The 22,087-nt window shown below is 36.9% G+C and overlaps 1 protein-coding gene across 1 annotated transcript in view; it reads right to left on the bottom strand.

Annotated features, from left to right (window-relative positions):
* Window positions 1–22,087, bottom strand: part of LOC150110163 (muscle calcium channel subunit alpha-1-like) — a 1,246,847-nt gene that overhangs the window by 1,096,611 nt on the left and 128,149 nt on the right. The window contains exons 7-8 of the mRNA XM_090391329.1: window positions 14,359–14,552; window positions 4,184–4,287 (exon numbers count right to left, since the gene is read on the bottom strand). Of these exons, the coding sequence (XP_090247455.1) occupies window positions 4,184–4,287; window positions 14,359–14,552 (298 nt within the window). The remainder of the gene's footprint in view (window positions 1–4,183; window positions 4,288–14,358; window positions 14,553–22,087) is intronic.

The raw sequence follows: 22,087 nt of genomic DNA on the forward strand, positions 1-22,087 counted from the left end.
ATTCAGGAGAAGTAGAGCAAAGAATATAAGAAAAACAAAGAAAAAGAGGAAGAACAAAAAAGGGCCAGTACCATCATCAATGTGAGGACCCCTCCACAATGAACAGATGCCTCACAGGGAGGTGTAGAAGCAGTAGAATGTCTGTGTATGGTCAGCATAGAAATATCAAACCATCTGTAATGTAAAGATGAGTCTTTGACTCCATGAGGTCTTGTTTAATAATAATAATAATAATAATAAAGGGGGAAAGGGAATAATTTAGTCTGAAGGGATGTGGACTAAGTGGTGATGAAAGCAACTGAGCATGTGTATAAAAGATCACAACCAATATGGAGACATTGAATAAGATTGGTTATAGAGACTTCCAAGTGAATCGGTTTATTTAAGAATTTCAGCATTAAAATAAAGGACATGAATTTCTATTTTTTTAATGAGTTTATTTGCCCAAAAAATTGTTGGAATAAGTTAAACACTGTTAGATAAGAGAATGATTTCTGACAGGGATAAAAATGGAATGATAAAATGTTTGTAAGAATAACAGCTGATGATAATGGAAGAATGACATCCACGTAAGGTGGTGATGCAAGATCGAAATAGTGGCAATGGTTTTGAAGCAGTATGGTTGGTGTGAGATGAGGCTGACAGGAAGATATATATAGCTGGATGTTGTTATTAGCCAGGGAATGTGGGGAGTTGTAATGAAGAAATATATAAGCAACTTGGATTAGTGAACAAAGGAAGGGCTATCATTATGGGTACTTTTAATTATAGTGATATACACTCAATGGACAAAACATTAGAAATAGGGGGTGATGACACTGGCATCTTCCCATGCAGAGTGAAATGTACCCAAAACAAATGCAGATGATAAACAGGCAGACCTCAGGGCTCTCCAATAGTGTATTGCAATCGACGAACACAGATAAATGTGGCAATCTTAGCGACTTTTGAGCATGGATATATTATCAGTGCAAGACAGATGGGTCATTCTATTGCTAAAGTAGTAAGAACCCTAGAGTTCTTGAGGGAGGACAACTGTATGAAGGATCTACCACTAGTATACCAGTACCCAGCAAGCAAGTGGTGGCTGACCACACACCATTGATGACCACAGCCGACGTGGACTGTCCAGGCTCATACAGACCAACCACAGGGCAACAGTGGCAAAAATCACTTTCAATTTCCAATTTAAACATCAGAGGTCCAAGCAGAGTCAACGAGTGAACAGTATAGCATACTCTGCATACAAGGGCTACAGGAGTCAACATTCTAATTGTGTACAACGATTAGGACATTGACATCCTAATCATGTACAACTGTTGACAGCTCATCATCAGGCATTACACCTCACCTGGCATAGGGACCATCAAATTGGACAACTGCACAGTAGACAAGAGTCGTGTGATCTGATGAATCCTGTTATCAGTTGTGCTGAGATCTGACAGGAGGGTGCAGATGTGGCATCGACAGAATGAGGCCATGACTCCATCATGCCAGGTCGGCTCTGTTCAAGTTGGTGGTGTCAGTGATGGTTTGGGGGGGGGGGCTTCTCATGTGATGCATTAGGTCCCTTAGTGTGTCTGGAGAAGTCCTTCAACACTGAGCTACCAGAATGTGCTAGCTGATCACCTACACACTTTCATTGCTTCTGCACATCCTGCAGCCAAAGATCTGTTTCAGCAGAACAATGTGCCATCCCACCAGCCCGCTCAAGTGTTCCTTGAGCAGTCTGGTGGGATGGCTCGAGGAACACTCGTCTGAGTTTCAGATCATCCAGTGGTCCCAATGCCCCTGGATTTAAATTTGACTGAATCTCTCTGGGAGGTGGTAGAGTGAGACATCAGATTTGTGTATCTGGGACTGACGTCTAAGCTGCAGTTGTGGACAATGCCTTGGAGAGTACAGACTGTTTTTTTTTGCACTAGAGGAGGACTGCCATTCTATTACGTAGGCATCTCTAATGTTTTGTTCACTGAGTGTAGACTGTAATGAAGGGATGGCATTTGGAATAAGTAAAATGAACTTCTTCAGTTCTTGAAAGACAAGTATTAGGCAATATGTAGAGGACTGAAAATCATAGATGTAACCATTTCATCAGAAAATGTGACTAAGTGAGGGTGTAACATTTCCCTTCAGGCTGTGTGAGTGACCATTTGGATGGTGACCAGCCATATGAACACTACTGTGAAGAAAAGATATATTGGAGAACTTTAAGCCCAGTGATTATGAAAAGCTTAGGAGACAGCCTGGAGCTATAGCATGGAATGAGAAGGTAAGCAGAAAGAAGTTAAATGCCTGCTTGAGCACTGACTGAGATATTTCCCAACAATGATGTGTGAATGCATTCTGAACGTCATAAGGCTGAGTAAGGTAGAGCGGTGTCAAGGAGATGAATGAAAAGATTAAGCATGTAATATGGAAAAGAGAGCACTGTGGAAATGGAACATGCATGATAGTAAAATTCAGTTGCACAAAGCTTTTAAACAGCATACTGTTTAAAATAACAGTAATGACATGGTGAATACTGTTTAAAATAACAGTATTCACCATGATAACAACAGTATTCTCCATGATTTCTTCATTTAACATGAAAAAAAAAAAAAAAGAGAGAGAGATAAGTAATACTATTTATTTAAGGCCATATATTTCAGCCTGAATATCACAAGCCATCATCAGTAGTGACAGTAGTTAATTACAAAGTGGAATGCAAACAATGGATTGATTTGAAAAAGGGCCACGTGATGTTATACATAAAACAACACAATGGTATAACTGAGGAAATATTGCAATATTAATAATTCATTAGCTATTTAAAAAATAAATTAAAATAAATTAAAAAATTATTGATGAGCAATTAAAATAAGACTTTCCATATCATAACTAGAGATAGGCAGTCATTCTGATTTAAGTTTGGATGGTGAAGTAAGTCCTCAGCACCTTCTTAAACAAGAGTTCAAATTTATACCAACATCAATGAAGTAAGAATGTTTCATATCATAGTGTTCTGGTCTGTATTTATTCTGTGTTGTGCCAAGCCAGATTTTTCAGATTCACTGTTGCTAATGTAAGATTGGTGTTCTTGTATTCTCTTTACATAGCTTCCAGTTTATCCAAAGTAAGAACAATGATAGTCACAGGGAACCTGGTAGACAACAGGGAGAGCTAGAGGAGACCATTTATCTTTTGAAGATGGAAATCAGAAGATAAATTTGAACATTTGTTTAAAGAGAGCACTGAGGTCTTTACTTCACCATGCAAACCTAAATCAGAACTGCGTTTCTATCTAAGATATGGGAAAGTTTTATTTTAATCACACATGAATAATTTATTTATTTTTTTTTAATATCTAATGAATTATCAATATTGCAATATTTCCTGTTATACCTTAAATAAATATATTACTTATCCCTTGTGTTTTTTTTTTGTGTTAATTGAAGAAATCTGTCATGGCACACGTATCACTTAAACAACATTCTCCATAATAATCAGCATGGGTTTGTTAAAGGGAGGTCTTGTTGTTCTAACAATTTACTATAACAAGGTGATAAATGCACTGGACATTAATCATATGCAGTAGTATAATTAGATTTTGCAAATGGCCTAAGTGGTATACTAAGGCTTTTGATAGATCACCACACAGGGCGGCAACTAAATTGGAGCAAATGGGACTGGATATTAAAACAGTGAGTTGGATAGGTGACTGTTAGATTGGTATCAGCAAGTTGTGCAGTGAAATATCCTGAAAGAGGAAAGTCACCAATGATGTTCTCCAGCAGTTTGTTTCTGGACCATTGTTGTTTAACTTGTATATTGAGATGCAAATACAAATGCTAGTTAATCCAGTTAAGCAATCTCCTGAATGTGATGGATTAGCAGACCTCTTAACGCAGATAATTGATGGCTAGCACCTCTTATTCATGTTTCTTCAACACTATTGCATTCTTTGCATCTTTTTGGTGTATTAAGTAAACATGTGTCTGGCAGGGAGATTAGGAAAGTATATATGAATTCCTTCATTTTGTAGTTATCATTTTACATTCATTAATACATAAAAAAGTAAGTCTACCTAAACTGAAAATAATTACAATATTTAAATCCATACACAAAAAATGATAACAAAATTATGGAGAGATATGTTTACAGAACACAATTTAAACAATTCTGAATGAAATATTCAACTTACCCACTTAACACACCCAAAACAAGATTAAGGACAAAAAAAGAACCAAGGATAATAAGGCTGATGAAGTATATCCAAGGCCATTCATTTCCACAGGAATCATTAATCTGAAAATATACCACTGATTATACTATTAGAAATATAAAATTATGCAAAATATATCATTCAAACTTATGCGAAAGACTAACAGTGCAAAATTAGATTAACCAATCTTCAGCTGAAAAGCTCTTATAAAAAGCTCCACTTGAGATTGGAATCCAGGTCTTTCAAACCAAAAAATAAACATCACATTGTCCTCACATCTACTCAGAGGTGTGAAGAAGAAGAAAGTGATTTAACAGAAAATTATTATTATTATTATCCCAAGACCTTATGGAGTCAAAGACTCATCTGGGAGGTCCTTTTATCACACACACACACACACACACAGCTCATCATACCATGTCTTAAACATACTCAAATTCTCTGCAGACACCATACTCTCAGGCAAGGCATTCCAATCATTCACAACTCTGTATGAAAACAACCTGCATCTCATTTTCCAAACTCACACCCTCTTTATACAGTTTCCAGGAATGACCTCTGGCTCTCCCATGATCGCCCACTATTTTCTGTAGAACCTCTCCAGCAATGATTCTTACTAACACCTACAAGTTAGTAACAACCCTTACTAACTTGTAGGTCTTGATCATATCTACACTCCTCCTCCTCCTGTCCACTAGACTCTGCAAGTTGCATCTTCTCAATCTTTCCCCATATTCGACAATCCAGAGGTTATAAACTATCTTAGTCAGTAGCCTCTGGACGGACGCTTACCAACATCTCTTTGTCCTTCTGAAAACCAGGTGAACAAATCTGGGCACAATAGTCCATGTGTGGCCTAATCAAAGCCTTATACAATGGAACAAGAATCTCCCTACTTCTACACGTCAGTGTCCTCCACATCATTCCCAGAAGCATTTGTGCTGTCTTCACAATTTTGGCGATGTGTCCCCTAAATTTCAGATCCTTATCCACTATCACCCCCAGATCCCTTATTTTTTCCACCTCTAGCAATATATCCTCACCAAGCATAAATTCTGCATTCCATCTTTGTTTTCCAAATTTTAAAACCTTACATTTTGCAACATTCAACTCGCATCCCCATTTCCATGCTCAATCATTCAATTTATTCAAGTCTTCTTATAAGGCCACAACATCTTCACTACCCTTCATGGTTCGTCCCAACTTTGCATCATCTGCAAACAACTGAATATCTCCATTCAAATCTTCACCTATATCGTTAATATACAAGTTAAACAGTAATGGCACCAAAACAGACCCCTGAGGCACTCCACTAGTGACTTTCCTTTTCCTGGATATCACTCCCCATTACACAACTTGTTCATACCTATCAGATAGCCAGTCTCCAATCCAATGCACTAATCTAATATCCAACCCCATCTGCTCTAGTTTGACTGTCAACTTATCATGAGGCACTATATCAAAAGCCTTAACAAAATCCAAGTATATCACTGTGTACTCTTCTCCTATATCCATGGAGGAAGTCTTTTATTGTAATAAGTAAGTGCTAAAACATGACCTCCCTTCAACCAATCCATGCTGTCCATCAAAGATAATACCATTGTTGTCAACCCAACTCTGGATCCTAGTTCTCACAAGCTTCTCCAACAACTTAACCACAACACCTGACACACAGATAGGCCTATAATTTGATGTTCGAGTTCGATCACCTCCTTTATGAAGTGGCATAATCTTGCCCTCCTTCCACTCCTTAGGAACTTGACCAAGTACAAGACTCATATTAAAAAATATGAAAGGCCGGGACCAACTCCCCGGCACATTCCTTCAGAATACGTGGTGATATATTATCAAGTCCCACAGCCTTATTTACATCTAGTTTGCTCAACTCCCCATACACCTCTTACTCACTTACAATCAGTCTCTCCTTCCCATCATCAACTGCTCTCAATCATTCCATGAAGTCACATTCACAAGATTGAAAGACCTTTATGAACTGCTCATTAAGTATCTCCACCACACATTCTGCAACAGCTGTCTTTCTACCATTTTCTCCAATCAATGTCATCGATCCATAATCATTCTTTCTTTTGCTGGCTATCGAAAGAACTCCTTAGGATTCTTTTTGGCTTCATTAGCTAACTGCTTTTCATACCTCTCTTTAGCTACCCTCAGCAACCAAGTCACCCTCCTCATGGAATTGGTTATTTCCACTTCTCATATGCTGCTTCCACAATGCCCGTTTCCTCTGTATCGCATGCTTAATCTCTTTATTCATCCATTTCACACCTACCTTATTTAATCTTCCCACCCTTGGAATGCACAGAGACATTGCATCTACTAGATAGTTTGTGAAAATCCCCTAAACTATGCTGATCTCTTTTCCAGCTATATCTTCATTCCATGCTACACCCTCAAGCTGTCTCCTGAGCTCTTCATAATCCCCTCCCCCTCGTAGTTCCACATATACCCTTTTCTCAGAGAGGTCCTCACACTGCTGGCAACCACCCAGGTAATCACCTCATTTTCACTCTCACCGATTGGTGGATGATTTGACACCTCATTTATAATTACGTCCTTTGATTAGATGATCAAATCCAAAATCCTCAATCCTCGCATGCCCTCTGTTACATACTGTCTGAGATAGTCATCCCTCAAAAACTCAAGAAACTCATTTTCTTTACTTCCAGTTGCTTTCTCATCATTCCAGTCTATATTGCCATAATTAAAATTGCTCACAATTATCACCGTTTTCTTATTTGCTTGGCTAATTTGATTATACATTTCATTTTCACCAATGCACATTATCTGGTCTATAACACATCCAACCAAGTATTTCATTCCATTCACCTCTATCTTACACTATACTGCCTCAAAAGCACTGGCACTATTTCCCTCTTGCATCTCTACTTTGTATGGACATAACTCTTTCTCTATCATCAATAGCACTCCCCCTCCCCTTTTTACCCCTTCTATCCTCATGAAACACATCATACCCTTCCATCTCTATTCCTCTCAGGATGTCGTCCTCTTCCAACCATGTCTCACTTATTCCAACAATCTTTGGGTGAACAGATGCAATTATTGCAACCATTTCATCTGCCTTGTTTCTTATACTTCTAGCATTGGTATACAAACACAACAGCTCATTTCTGGATCTACAGCTAGTTCCACTGATACCACTCATTGAATATGATCACTCCATGCTCGACTGGGGCCATTTCCCTTTCTGCTTATTCTGTTTCCTCTTGATCCCAGATCATCCCATTCCTTTCCTGTCTACACATCCTCTCACATCCTCTTGGAGCATCCACTTTTCTAACACTGTGTATCCCTGTCCACCCTGAGCCTCCCCGTTTCCATGTTCCTCTTGCACACCCATTCTCTCATTTTCCATACTCATGCCACTCCCTTCCCCATTCATAACCACCTCTTCAATCTCTCCTGTCTTACTCTTCTGCTCTTCCACATCACTTCCCACTTGATCTGATTCATTCTCTGTACTCACTTCTCTACCTTCCAGCAGCAGTCTTTCCAAGCGACTCACACTATAACCACTCAAATGCAGTCCTTTACTCCCATACAGTTCACTTAGTCCTTCAAACTCATTCCACATGAACAAACTGTAATCCCCTCTCCTCACACATTTCAGCCAACATATCATTCATAATCCTTGCTCATCGCCTCATCTGCACTTACTACACACTTACTACCCTTCCTGTCACACTATTTTCTTTTATCCGTCAAAGCAGCCTCCTGATATCCATTCTGACATGCTCTTTGTCCTCTGTCAAATGATTCATACCTATTAAATCCTTCAATTGCTTTGCTTGCTCCCTGCTCATATCCAATGCCTCAATCACTCTACTCATTTTACGGTCTGGAAAACATACCTTGTGCATCCTCTCATCTTTATCACACCTTTAATAATGGAGTCGCCATACAACACCAGTCACTTGTCTTTTGTTAACTCTTTCGTACCTACCTGATTTGTTTTAAACATTTTCACCCGAATGTTCTTAATTTCACTCCCCATCCATTTCATCTCTTGCCTCATCCAATCCAATTCAACTTTGGAATCTCGCGTCACATTCTCTCTATCATTCAAACTTTCTAATTTTCAAACTCTCGACTGCCACTTCATAAGGATACTGCATTAGCAAATATTTTACAAACATACATTATTCCAAGGGGGCCAAGAGACTCCCCCCCTTGGAATAAAGTATGTTTGTAAAATATTTGCTAATGCAGTATCCTTATGAAGTGGGAGTCGAGAGTTTGAATGATAGAGAGAATGTGACGCGAGATTCCAAAGTTGAATTGGATTGGATGAGGCATGAGATGAAATGGATGAACAAAACTGAAGCATTTGAAATGTTAAGTAGTATGAATGAATAAGTGAGCATTTATTCTATGAATGAATCAATCAACTATGAATGAATATTCAGCACATATTTTAAACATGCATTTGAGAGAGCTGTGAAAAGATAAGGTTTAAATTTTATAATTTTGTGTGGCAATATTGATACGTTGTTAATTGAACATAGTAATATGACAGCTGTGATCAGTAGGTGGTGTTCAGTTTAGTTAAAGTTGTGCATTAACTAAATTCTTTGTGTGTCTTGCATTGAGTATGTGCAAAATGGCGATGAGATGTAGACTGGCAAAAAAGACGAATGCAAATGGCATAGATATTTCAAAAATAAGACTGGGAATACAATATGCATGCTTGGGGAGATATTGAAGATATCTATGTGGAGAGGATTAATAGGAAAGATGAGAGAGTTTGGGTGTGCAAGAAGTATAACATGCTTATGGATTAAAAAATACAAGACTTATTGTTAAATTGACCATATATTTAATATGTATGTATGTTCATACATAATTTAAATGCTTATGGATTATGAGATGTCACAATGTGAGCAGTAGTGGGCAAAAGACCATGGATGTTGTTATGAAGTAAACATGATTGACTGTCTGGTTGAGTGCATGAAAGATAATGCAGCTGATAACTGCACGACAGCAGGCAAAACTGGTGGTGAGCGGTAAGACAGTGGATGCACAAGGTAGTGAAAATGCAATTGGCACAAATGGCAGTGAGAAAGTAATTGAAGAGATGAAAGGGAAGTTGGTAAAAATGAGGCAATAAATTAAGAATAAGAGGAATGAACTGAGTAAACTACAGATTTGCATGGAAATGTGAGGAAGAATGGGATGAAAGATGGCCTTTTTAAAGGAATTGAATGATTCAAAGAGTAGCCCTGAATGGAAATTCAATGATTCGATGTGTGGTGAGTGAAATAGGTAGAATGAGCAGGGTAATTGAATAACTGCATAAGAGGAGTAAACAAGCAAAAAAGCACTTGTAGTAGTTGGCACAAATGATTTGGTAGGTAACAAGGAGATGTCAGAAAGCTGTTGAAGAGAGAGAAAGATAACAGTGTGGTAGGTTAGATAGTCAGCATGTTGCTCAAGTATGATGATGAGTTGAGAAGCTAAGTGAAGATTATGAGTGGCATGCTAGCAGAGTTGTGTGAGGAGAAAGAAGTTCATTTTGTAAAAGTGTGGGATGATTTGAGGGATAGATGGAGCTATATAAAAGAGATGGACTATATATAAATGGATTTGGTGTGAGCCAACTAGAGAGAGACTGATGCTGCAAGAGAAAGTAATTACTGAAGTTAATGGAAAACCTGAGAAAGCAAGAGGTGCTTCCTCTCTATAAGCATAGTTCTAGGATGGAAGCTTCCAATATAGACTGGTCTGTATATCTGAAGTTGTGGTCAAAATGTTGGAGAAATTGGTTATGAATAGAATGCAGAATTAGGTTGATGGACAACATTCTCTATGATGATTAATATAAGTTTGTGATGGGAAGGTCTCGTTTTAGCAATCTGCTTACATTTTATGATAAGGTGATGAATGTGTTGGATAAGGGTGATTCATATACAGTGATTTTCTTTGACTTGCAAATGCATTTGATAGACTGCCACATGACAGACTAATGTATTAGCTGCAGAAGATTGAATTGCATAACACACTGATTAAATGGATTGAAGATTGGTTTTCTGAACGATACCAGCAAGCTGTATATGATAGAGCAGTGCCTCAGAAAAGGGAGGTGACCAGGGGCATGCTTCAGGTTTTGCTCTTGGGTCACTGCTGTTTAACTTATTTCTTAATGATATTTCATGTGGACTGACTGGGGATCTTCAAATGTTTGCTGATAATGCAAAGTTAGACAGAATTATTGGAGTGGTGCTGATGCTAATTCTCTACAGCAGCTAATACATTAGTCTGTCATGTGGCAGTCTATCAAATGCATTTGCAAGTGCATTTGATAGACTGCCTCAGGAAGATTTGAATAGACTTTTAGCTTGAACAAATAATTGGAGTTGCAGTTTTAATGTTAATAAATGAAGATGTTACATGTTAATAAATGAAGATCTTTGGGATACAGAGATATAAGGTTAGATACTGTATTGGTGGAGATGTACTACAGGAAGTAGATGAGATTCAAGATCTTGGAGTGATGGTGACCAATGGACTGAAGTTCCAAGGGCACGTCACCTGTGTTGCAAAGACTGCACATCGTATTGCTGCTATGATAAAAAGTACACTGACATGTAGGGGATAAGGAGGTGGTGGCATCTATATAAGGCATTGGTCATACCACATATGGACTATTGTGCTCAGATTTGGTCACATAATTGTTTTCATTGTGATGTGGAAACATTAGAGCGGGTCCAAAGAAGAATAAATAAAGTGATATCAGGACTCTGGTGTGTTGTTTATGAAGAGCATTTGAGAAAATGTGGATTACAAAGGTTGGTGGATAGGAGGAAAAGAGGAGTATGATAGAGAACTTCAAGTTAGTTAAGGGATTTTATCAAATTAATACAGAAGGAATTATAAAAAAGGAGTGGATATTAAGATGGGAAGGACGAGTGGACATCCCCAGAAGTTATTATTATTATTATTACATCATGACACCTCCAGGGAATCCAAGGACTCATCATGGGAGGGCACACTACTCTACTTCACTAAATACATCTCATCTTCTCCACTACTACCATCAATGCCATCTATCACCCATCATCATCAACCACAGTATTGTATTTTTTTGTCCGTAAACTGCTTATGTTCTGAAGGCCAATTTGTCTGTATGCGGGAAGAAAAACCCAAGTTTCTGGGAGAAAAAAACCCTGCTATCACCATACGAGATTGGCTAACTCAACTTCAACTGAAAAAGCCTATATATAAGTACCCCTCATCATGATGAGAATTGAACCCAGGTCTTTTTCCAATCGAAGGGCACAATGTTCCACTTTTCTTCCAATTGTGCTATGGCTATATTTCTGATATCTAACAGAAAGCCAATTTTCAATCCAATCTATTAACCCAGCATCCAAAGCCATATGTTCACTTTATGTTCACTGGGCATCTACAGATGCCGTATGGTCACTCCGATGCTCGGTGATGTGTTGCACACCAGGCCTCGCAATGTAGTCCTGTTGTTTGATTTTCTGGCAGCCTCAACTCTCTGAAGATCAGCCACTCCACACACGCCATCCATCTCATTAATGGTCTACCCCTGCCTCTTTTTCCAGGAAAAGCCATATGTTGTAACTTAAATATCAACTTATTATGCAGCATCCTATCATACACCTTTTGCAAAATTTAGAAAAAATAAGGATGGTAAGCTTAGCTCTTGTTACTTGATTATAAAAAGATATTATATTACTGAAACAAGAATATTTCTTAAAAAAATTCATGCTGGCTCCCATAAATAATAATATCCTCATCTTCCCAAGTCCTGTGTATGGGCTCTTAATCATTGTTTCCACCAAAATCTTAACCACAGGAGAAATACAAACTGGTCTGTAGTTTGACTTCCATTCTTGGCATACCTCTACCTTTGCAATGGCACTATCTTATACCATTTTCGCTACTTAGGAACTTGCCACATTACAAGATTTTCATTTATCAGCCATGTCAGTCCTTATCACAGTCCTTAAGACATAATAAAAAAAAAATTACCTAATCCTACTGCCTTACCAACATCTAGAGTGCTCATTATTTGGAATACATATCCTTCATTCATTTCTTCTTCATTTCCCTGTAGGATCATTTGTTAATAATTTCTCCTCTGACAACTTAACAAAAGAATATCTCAGGATTCTCCTTTAATGGCAATTTTAATTTCCTCTCATATTCTTTGTTTCCTTACTACACTAGTACCTTCCTTGCTCAAGCTTTGTAATCTTCGCCCAACTGTTCTTTACCTCTCTCCTTATATGCCTTCAATCACATTTTTTCATCTGCAATCTTTGATTTCTATAGTCATCAATTCTGTTCCCAATCGTTTTCATCTTCACTTGTGGTATACTATCTCAATGCTGTTAACAAACATTTCTTAACTAGCTCCAATACACTACTACTCCCTCTTAATTCCAATTCTTCTATCCACATACTGCCTCAAATGTTTGAGTCTATTCTAATCATTTATCTTACAAATCTAAGTAAATTCTTTCCTCCTTGATAATTCTGCATCTATTCACCTTCCAATTCAGGACTATGTGGTTACTCTTTCCGACTAGGAACAAACGACATCTCAGTCATGATCAAATCTTCTGATGCTATGACCAAATTCCAAATTGCCTGGTTTCGACATCTTCTTAGCCATATGCTAAGACATCGGTCCACTCAAGAGTTCCAGAAATTTGTTTGCCTTATTACTGAACACACTATCCACTGCCCAGTTTACATTGCTAAAATCCCCTATATCATAGTGATCATTTTGTGCTTGCCAAACTAATTTTCCTAAACACTCCCCACTCATTACCCTATATTTCCAGGCTTATAGTCATGTTCCACTAAATATCCTGTCCTATTCATGTCTACCTCATGCCATATACTCTCAAAACCATTAGCATCATTTTCCCTTCTAATTCTTTACCCTGAGAGGGTGCAGTTCATGTCCTGGTATCAGGACATCCTCCTCTGTCAACTTTGTTTCACTAATTTCAATAATTTACAGATAGAGTAAGTCAATCAATGCCACAAACTCATTTCCTTTATTAATAATATTCTGGCATTTGTATATAGATAGACACGTGCACTGTCAATATTCCTCTAATTGTTACTTTCTGTAGCAGGATGCAACAATTCAGTAGCATAATATCTCATTTCAGGGATTTAAGGGTTATGGTGAACAAGAAGTTGAATTCAGGAGGCATACTTTAAAATTGGGCAATAAATCTCAATATCTCTGCTGACAAACAGAGATATAAAGATTATCCCTCTTACTAGGTTTCTTTGGAATGTAGAAGTGGTGGCAGGATCCACAGTTGAGCATACAAGATGGTGACAGATAAATGTAATTCTCTCTGTAAAGAGAGAATTATATTTTAGATTTAGAGATTAAATGTTTGTTGTTAAATGGTTGCAAAATTTATCTGCTAGGAAAAAAGAAGGATATGATACAAACATGTAAGTTACTGAAGTGGTTTTATTGGACTGATGCAAAAGAAACATTTTATATGATATAGAGGAGAGCTCAAGGGAGTCACCTCTGAAAGTTGCATAAGAGTGTAGTTACCAAGGGCATGAAGACTAGATCTGAGAGTGGTGAATGATTTACTAGAAAGGATCATGTGTGCTTTCTCAGTGAATGAGTTTAAGGAGAGGTATGATAGGTACTGTGGAAATATTGGTTAGTGTGGGCTTAGTGATGAGTGTTCAGACTCTATAGAGATGTTCATATAATAATAGTAAAAACAATACTCTTATATCCTGTCAGATGCATTCACTGGCTTACCAGCACTTACACTAGAATGCCATTCTACCAACTATTACATACATTTAAACAACACATAATTTATAAAATATGAAATTCAGGTAACTTATTTTTGCTGTGTTTATACCATTACACTTGACATGTGGTTAGTTTTTCAAATTCCAACTCTTTATAGAATAAATATAAGCAGTTTTTCAACTGCAATTTATAGAATAAAGTGCAGTTAGGTAGGTAGGTACAGTTTCAGAAACAAATGTTTTCATTAATTCTTTATAATAAAATTATAAATTTGTTCATTCATGATGATATTTCACTATTATCATACATAAAGAATATGAGAAAAGTACAATTTTCTTACATTATATAAAACATCCGTCCAGCCTTCATTAGTTACACACTGGAACACAGTAAGCATAGCAAGTCCAAAATTATCAAAATTTGTGATACCATCATTTGGCCCCTCCCAGAATAGTTTGCATACTTGATTTTTTGAGGCATTACACTGGAACCCACTATCTCCACATGGATGAGGATTTTCATCAACGAGTACATCTAAAATTCATTAATAAAAAAATATATAATTTTTCAACAAAAATAACAGCAACCTCAATTATGCTAAAGATAGTATAGGGGGAAAAAACACTACAGGATTAATAATTAAGCAAAATTATAAACTATTTTTATGATGACAAAACTATCAGACTGATCAACTTAGAATACAGAAAGTAAAAAATTCAAGGGATTACTAATACTTAATATGCTGATTACCTGTAAAACCATTACTAGTCAATACTACCATGGCATAGCATTCTTGAAACATGGCAAAACTTTCTTGCCCTAGTTTTGTTCTTGCATGGTTCATCAACTGGTTGCAAAGGACCCAAGCTCAAATCCTATATATGGCAACAGAAATTGTTCACCTTTTACAAGCAGGTTTTAAAATAAGCAGTTACAGATGAAGCAAAGATATACTGATTTCTCTTTCAAATGCTTAGGATTTTAACACCTAAAGGAAAAGGAAGGCAGTTCAAAATAGTGCACTAAGAATGACATCCCAAAGAAGTGGAAGGAAGGAAGGCAAGATTGCACAGCTTCATAAAGGAGGTGACAGAAGACCAGAATCAAATTATAGACCAATCTGTGTGTCAACTGTTATGGTTAAACTGTTGGAAAGACTGGGGAGAATTAGGTTTACAGAACTGGGTTTACAACAATGGTATTATCTTTGATGGACAGCACAGATTTACTAAAGAGAGGTAATGTTTTAATAATCTACTTATGAGGTGGTCTGAAACATTCTTGACCTAACAATGAAAAAGCAAATTTATAATTTAAAAATTATTATTTTTCAACATAATCTTCCTTAAGACTAATACATTTATTCCATCAATGCTCCAGCACCATTATCCCAGCCCTGTAGTGGTTCTCAGTAAGTTCTTCAAAATACCCCTCTACAGCTGCAATCACCTCTTGATTCAAAGAAAGACGCTGACCAATGAGGAAGTGACAGAAGTCAGAGGGAGCCAAATCTGGAGAATAGGATGGCTGTTCCAACAATTTATAGTGCAGATTCCTTAATTTTCCAATTGCCATACACCTTTGAGGGCAGGTGCATTGTCCTGATGAAAGATGATTTTTGTTTCTTCTGCAAACCGTGTCTTTTCTCAAGAATTTTTTCATCTAGTCAGATTAAGAGATCAGAATAATATTCCAAGGTTATTGTTTTACCCATTTTAAGATAATTAATAAACAAAATGCCTTTAGCATCCCAAAACACCGATGACATGACCTTTCCTGCTGATGGAATCGACTTTGTCTTCTTTGGTGCTGAACAACCGGCTTCTGTCCACTGTTTTGATTGCTGTTTGGATTCTGGTGTGCAATAGTGAATCCAAGTCTCATCCACAGTAATAAATTGATGCACAAAATCAGTTTTATTCTTGTTAAAAAGCTCCAAGCACTGTTCAGAGATTTTCCTGCGAATGAGTTTTTGATCTGCTGTTTGCAAGCATGGCACCCATCTTACGCAGAGCTTTTTAATTTGCAATTCTTTATGCAAAATATATCCTAAACGTTTTTTTGAAATGCCTATAGTCAAGGAAATTTCACACACTTTGATTCACCGGTCATCCAATACCATATTGTGCACTTGATCAATGATTTCTGGTGTTGTTACACTTTTTGAATGTCCTTCACGTAGATCATCTTCAAGGCTGGTACGGCCACTTTTAAACTCGGCAGCCCATTTCTTAATTGTCGAAAGGAAAGAAGAACAGTGTCCATAAACTTTTTATGAGCTTCAAATGAATTTCTTTTGGTATTAAACCTTCTTTTACAAAGAATTTTATAACCGCACGATACTCAATTCATCCATTTCAAGGGATACAGGCAACAGTTTTGCTTCAGACAGCTATATAAAACAAACTACTTGATAGAAATACTTGTAATTTCACATGAATGCTTATGACAGATGTACCAACTTAAAAAAAAAAAAATCGTGCCAATAGTGTTGCCATCTATGGTCGAGGCCAAGAACTGTTCAGACCACCCTACTTATTACAATAAGGCAGTGTTTCTCAACCTGTGGTCTGCAGACCACAGGTGGTCCGCAGGCAGACTTAAATTAATTAAAGAAATATATATTTTTTTAATTATCCAAATAAATTAAAATCGAATAAGTAAGTAAAAATTATTGAATTCAAATGGAGACTTTAAAAAATAACAACAACAAATAGCATCAGAATGTTCAAAGGCGGAAGCAATAAAATTATATTGTTGTTCACTTCACCCCTCTTTTATTACTCGTCATTCTGGCACTACAATAATTTGTAGCTGCAGAATGATGAATAATAAGAAGGGTGAAATGAACAACAATATAGTTTTATTGGTTCAGCCTTCCCTTGCTGTTTTGTCAGATTTGAAGCGAACATGTATTATCCACATTTTAACCAATTGCTTATTGTTTATTGATTTTTATTACTCAAGGTTTTCCTCCTTCAACCAAGGTTCAGTATACCTTTAGAAGTGCTAAATGATACTTGGACAAAGTGTATCATGAGTTATCCCAGTATTTGTATATTTATATATTTTTCAGAAGCGTTTTTTAATTTATAATGGTGGTTTAATTTATAGTGGCTCAGAACTAGGACATTGAAAAGTAGAGCAAATGAAACAGGTGATGCTAACCTTAATTGCGATATGCGTTTGTAATGGAGAGTAAATCTGATACTATTAAAGTAGAAGAAACAAGAAGTTCAAAGAAAAAATACAGTAGAAAATATAACAGTTCATATTTGGAATTCAGATTTACTTGGTGTGGAGATGAAAGTGAACAGAAACCTCAATGTGTTTTGTGTTATGAAGTGTTGTTGAACGAGTGCGTGAAACCTGCGAAACTTCGACATTTAGAAACTAAACATTGTGATGTGAAAAATAAGCAAATTGAAAAAAAAAAAACAACGTTTAGCGACATTAAATCATGGGAAAGATGTAGTTTCGGCCATGGGTTCGATTAATAGCAAGGCACTGGAAGCATCTATCTCTTAAGTTTGCACATAGCAAAAACAGGGAAACCTCATTCGATCAAGAAAAATTTACTATTTCCAGCTATAAAAGATGTGGTAAAAACTATGGTTGGCAACAAGTTACTAAAAGATGTTAATTTGACTCTTCTTTCAATTTCTATTGATTTGACACTGTAGGTCGCAGAATTAATGATATGGCAGTGACGTAGAATCTCAGTTAATCAAAAGAGTTAAGAAGAGCCCTTATTATGCGTTATAGATAGACGAGACTACTGATGTTACATATGATGCGCAGTTAATATGCTACGTAAGATATGTGCAAAATAACAACATTCATGACGATATTCTGTTTTGTAGAACTTTGTCATCCTGAACAACTGGAGAAGAAATATTTCACACACTCAATAATTACATAATACACAAAGGGATTCAGTGGGGAAAATGCATGGGCTTCTGTTTGGATGGAGCTCATGACTTTACAGGCAGACAGTTGGGGGTTGTTTCTATGGTCAAGGAAGAGGCTCTGGATATGAATCAGGTATATTGTTTCATACATAGGGAAAGGTTGGCCTCCAAAGGAATGCCACTAGAATTTAAAACTGTGCTATACAATGCTGTAAAGCTAGTTAATTTTATTAAGGCTCAACTGCTAAGCAGGTTATTTTCAGTATTCTGCAATGAAATGGACAGTGAATATATACAACTTTTGCTTCATTCTCAAATTTGCTGAATTTCCAGGGGCAAAGTACTAACAAGCTTATTAATAAACGAAGTTTTATTGTTTGTAAATGCAAGGAGTGATGCAAAATTAGAATTACGTTTGTAAATGAACGTAATTCTAATTTTGCATCACTCCTTGTTGAATGGAAGCATGGTTATTAACACTATCCTATCTTTGAGACATTTTTTTTGAAATTAAATGAACTAAATCTCTTCCTACAGGGAAATTCTTTAACTGTTCTTGATGCCTATGACAAAATAAAGGCATTTGAGAAAAGAAAAAAACCGTTATTGTGCATTATTTATGTAAAAGTCAGATAATTTGCACCTTTTACAGCATTGAAATCCTTTTCAGTGGAAAATGATCTTTTTTTTTTGTTGATTCTGAGTTTTTGGAAAGAGCTTGTGACCCGCTCAAAATTCTGAAACAGAATTTTTAAACATATTTTCCGAATAACTTTTTATAAGAAATTTCTGTGGGTTCAACATCTATTTCAGGCTTATAGTCACAAGAAACGACCTTTCATTATCGAAAAAAGGAACATTTAATTGAGCTTTCAAGTTACAAGGGCTTAAAATGCAATTCAGTGATCTTGGCTTGGGTCGATTCTGCATCTTGCCTTCAGTGAGAAGTGAATTTCTGGAATTATTTGAAGAAGCACTGAAAATCGTCATGCAGTTTTCTACAACCTATCTTTGTGAGAAAGGATTTTCATCGCTCCTTCAAATAAAATCAAAATACAGAAATCGTCTTAGTGTGTGCCGATCTTTGACTGAAAGTTGACCAATATTGAACCAGATATCCAGCAACTCTGCAAAGGCCGAGAAGCTGAAATATCTCATTAAAAGTAAGTAGTAACATAATTATATCATATTATTTATTTTGACTACAGTTTTTGATTATTCTTGTTATTGGGTTTGGGAATTAATCCATTTACAAATTCGGACAAAATCAGGGATGAAACGAAAGTTATGCAACGTGACATCACAGTGAAGCTCAGCTCTGCTGGCGAGGAGGATAGCTGCTCACGTCCAGTTTAGCGAAGTTTCGTGTCTCGTACGGTCGCTTGCGGGAATATGTGGCCAAGCACACCGAATCCATTGCATGCAGACCACAACATCCATACGGTCATGGATTGTACAGAAACGCACATCACAACATAATGAATACAAACAGCACACAGGACAGATATAAATAAAACCACCACACGATTGATGAATCTGCCAGATTTACGATGGCTGCTGTTGTACCTCTGGATAAAACAGAACATTTTCCCCTCATCTCACAACGCACAGCGAATGGAACAGTTTACATGTCGCAGGTCGAATCAGAGAGTGCATGAAGATAAAAGTTGTTGTGGGGCTTCATGAGTATGGGCAGATGAATGGGGATAACATATAAAATATAAAACTTGCTGTGGGTAGATGAATGGGGATAAAGATAAACATCGTTGTGGGGGGGGGGATGAATGAAGGTTTCAGCGGGACGGCGCTGATATTCCCCATTCATTTGCCAATGGTACCAATGGTGCTAAAAAGGTTGATGTGGGGTGAGCTTAATAAGTGTAGGCTGATGAATGGGGATATGCATCAAATATAAAAGTTGCTATGGGCAGATGAATTGGGATATCAGCCCTGCATACCCATTCATTTACCACATCAAATTGGAAACTGATACCTTTATTTGTTTAATAAAAATTAAAACTTTGTTCAGTGATGATACATTTTTAATCGTTTACTTCCAACTTAATTATGTTTCCATATGTATTCAAAAGATGCTTTTAGATTTATTATTTTATAAAAGGCATAGTTTTTCTAAAATGTTGGTAATCCCCCACATACACTTAAAATAAAAATTACATAACTTAGTGGTTCATAGAATTGTTTTTAGGCATTTTGCTGATCCTTGGGCTCAGAAAGGTTGAGAAAAACTGCAATAAGGGGACAGCAGCATTGGACGTGGGAGATGGATACACAATAGAATACTGAGACTTTTCAAAGGCTTTTGATAGATTACCGCATGATAAAGTTGATAGTTCAAAGCAGATGAGTTTGGATATTAGACTGGCAATCTGATAGGTATCAACAAGTTGTGTAAAGGGGAGCAATATCCCTGAAGAGGAAAGTCATTAGTGGTGTGCCTTGGGGGGGGGGTCTGTTTTAGGGCCATTGCTGTTTAACCTGTATGTTAATGATATTGGGGAAGATTTGAATGGGGATATTCAGTTCTTTGCAGATGAAGCAAAGTTGGGACAAACTATGAGGTGTAAAGCAGATGTTGTGGCCTTACAAGAAGACTTAAATAGACTGAGTAAATGGGCACAGTAGTGGGTATACCAATTCAATGTTGTGAAATGTAAGATTTTAAATTTTGAAAAACAAAGATTAGATGTAGAATTTACTCATGGTGGGGTTATATTGTTGGAGGTGGAGAAAATAAGAGATCTTAGGGTAATGGTGGATAAGGATCTAAAATTTAGATGACATATTACCAAAATTGTGAGGACAATATAAAATTCTGGGAATAAGGAGGAGGAAATGGACTTGAAGTAAGGAGATTCTGCTTCCATTGTATAAGGCTCTGATTAGGCCACATATGGATTACTGTGCACAGATTTGATCATCTAGTTTTCAAACGGACGCAGAAATGTCGGAGAGAGTCCAGAGGCAAATGACCAAAATAGTTTATGATCTCTGGAATGTTGAAACAGAAGAAGAGGGAGGGGGGGGTGATATGATAGAGACGTACAAGTTACTAAGGGATTGTTATAGGATTAACATTGAAGAGGTTTTTCATAAAAGTGGGAGATTGGGGGGAGAACAAGAGGTCATTCCTGGAAGATATATAAGGAGGGTGTGAGCAGGGAAGTAAGAAGCAGGTTTTTTGCATGGACATGTGAATTATTGGAATGCATTGCCAGAGAATTTGAATGTGTTTAAGGTTATGTATGATGAGCTGTATGCATGACAAAAGGGACCTCCTAGATGAGTCAGTGTCTCCATAGGGTCTTGGGATAATAATATTTGTTGAAAGTTTTTTTTCTGCTTGGTTACATTATAAATTAAAGATGTCAAGCAATTATATTCTTGGTTTCATCCTTTATCCAAGTGTAATACTTAGATAAAAGATGAAACCAAGAATATAACTTCTTGGCATCTTTGATTTATAGCATAACCAAGTTAATAAACTTTCAACATCTATCTCTAACCCAGAGTATTTTAATAATGAGGTGTGACACCTTTTGACTATTCGTATATGGAAATATCACTTCATTACTTCAACCTTTGTATCACTTCTGGATCTGGTTCCCACTGATGAAACTTCAATAATGGTTGAAACTAGTCTGGGTAGTGGTCCTTCCCATAATGCACAGCACACATGCCTGCAAGGATATGTGCATTGCATTATGGGATGCTAAGGCAATTGACGTGCACCAACCGAAGAGAAACGAAATCAGTATACTGGAATGGGAAGCCTTCCTTACCCCACTCCACTCTAATCAGCAATGGATTCAAGTCCCATTGTGTGTGTGGATATTTTGTAAATACCTTTAAGTCGCAATTCAATTTCAATGCCCAGTGTGATGCCAAAATCTTATTTAATAGATGCTTGAAGTGGGTTGTAAAATTCTAATTTTAGTGCTTGACAGTAGGACTTCTGAATTACTAACTCTTAGCTAACCCATAGTAATAATATTCATGTATAATAAGTTAACATCCTTTCATGGGTGGAATCAGCAAACTCAATGCAGATTAAACCTGTTAATTCCATTTGACAAAGCAGCCAAGAAAGTGAAGATCTAATTCAGACTTGAAAGTCCAGGTAGATAAAAATATAAATTA

Source organism: Typopeltis vanoorti, chromosome 1, assembly GCF_054136105.1.
Source record: "Typopeltis vanoorti isolate ZY-2024b chromosome 1, IOZ_Tvanoo_1.0, whole genome shotgun sequence".
In the NCBI taxonomy this organism is placed as follows: Eukaryota; Metazoa; Arthropoda; class Arachnida; order Uropygi; family Thelyphonidae; genus Typopeltis; species Typopeltis vanoorti.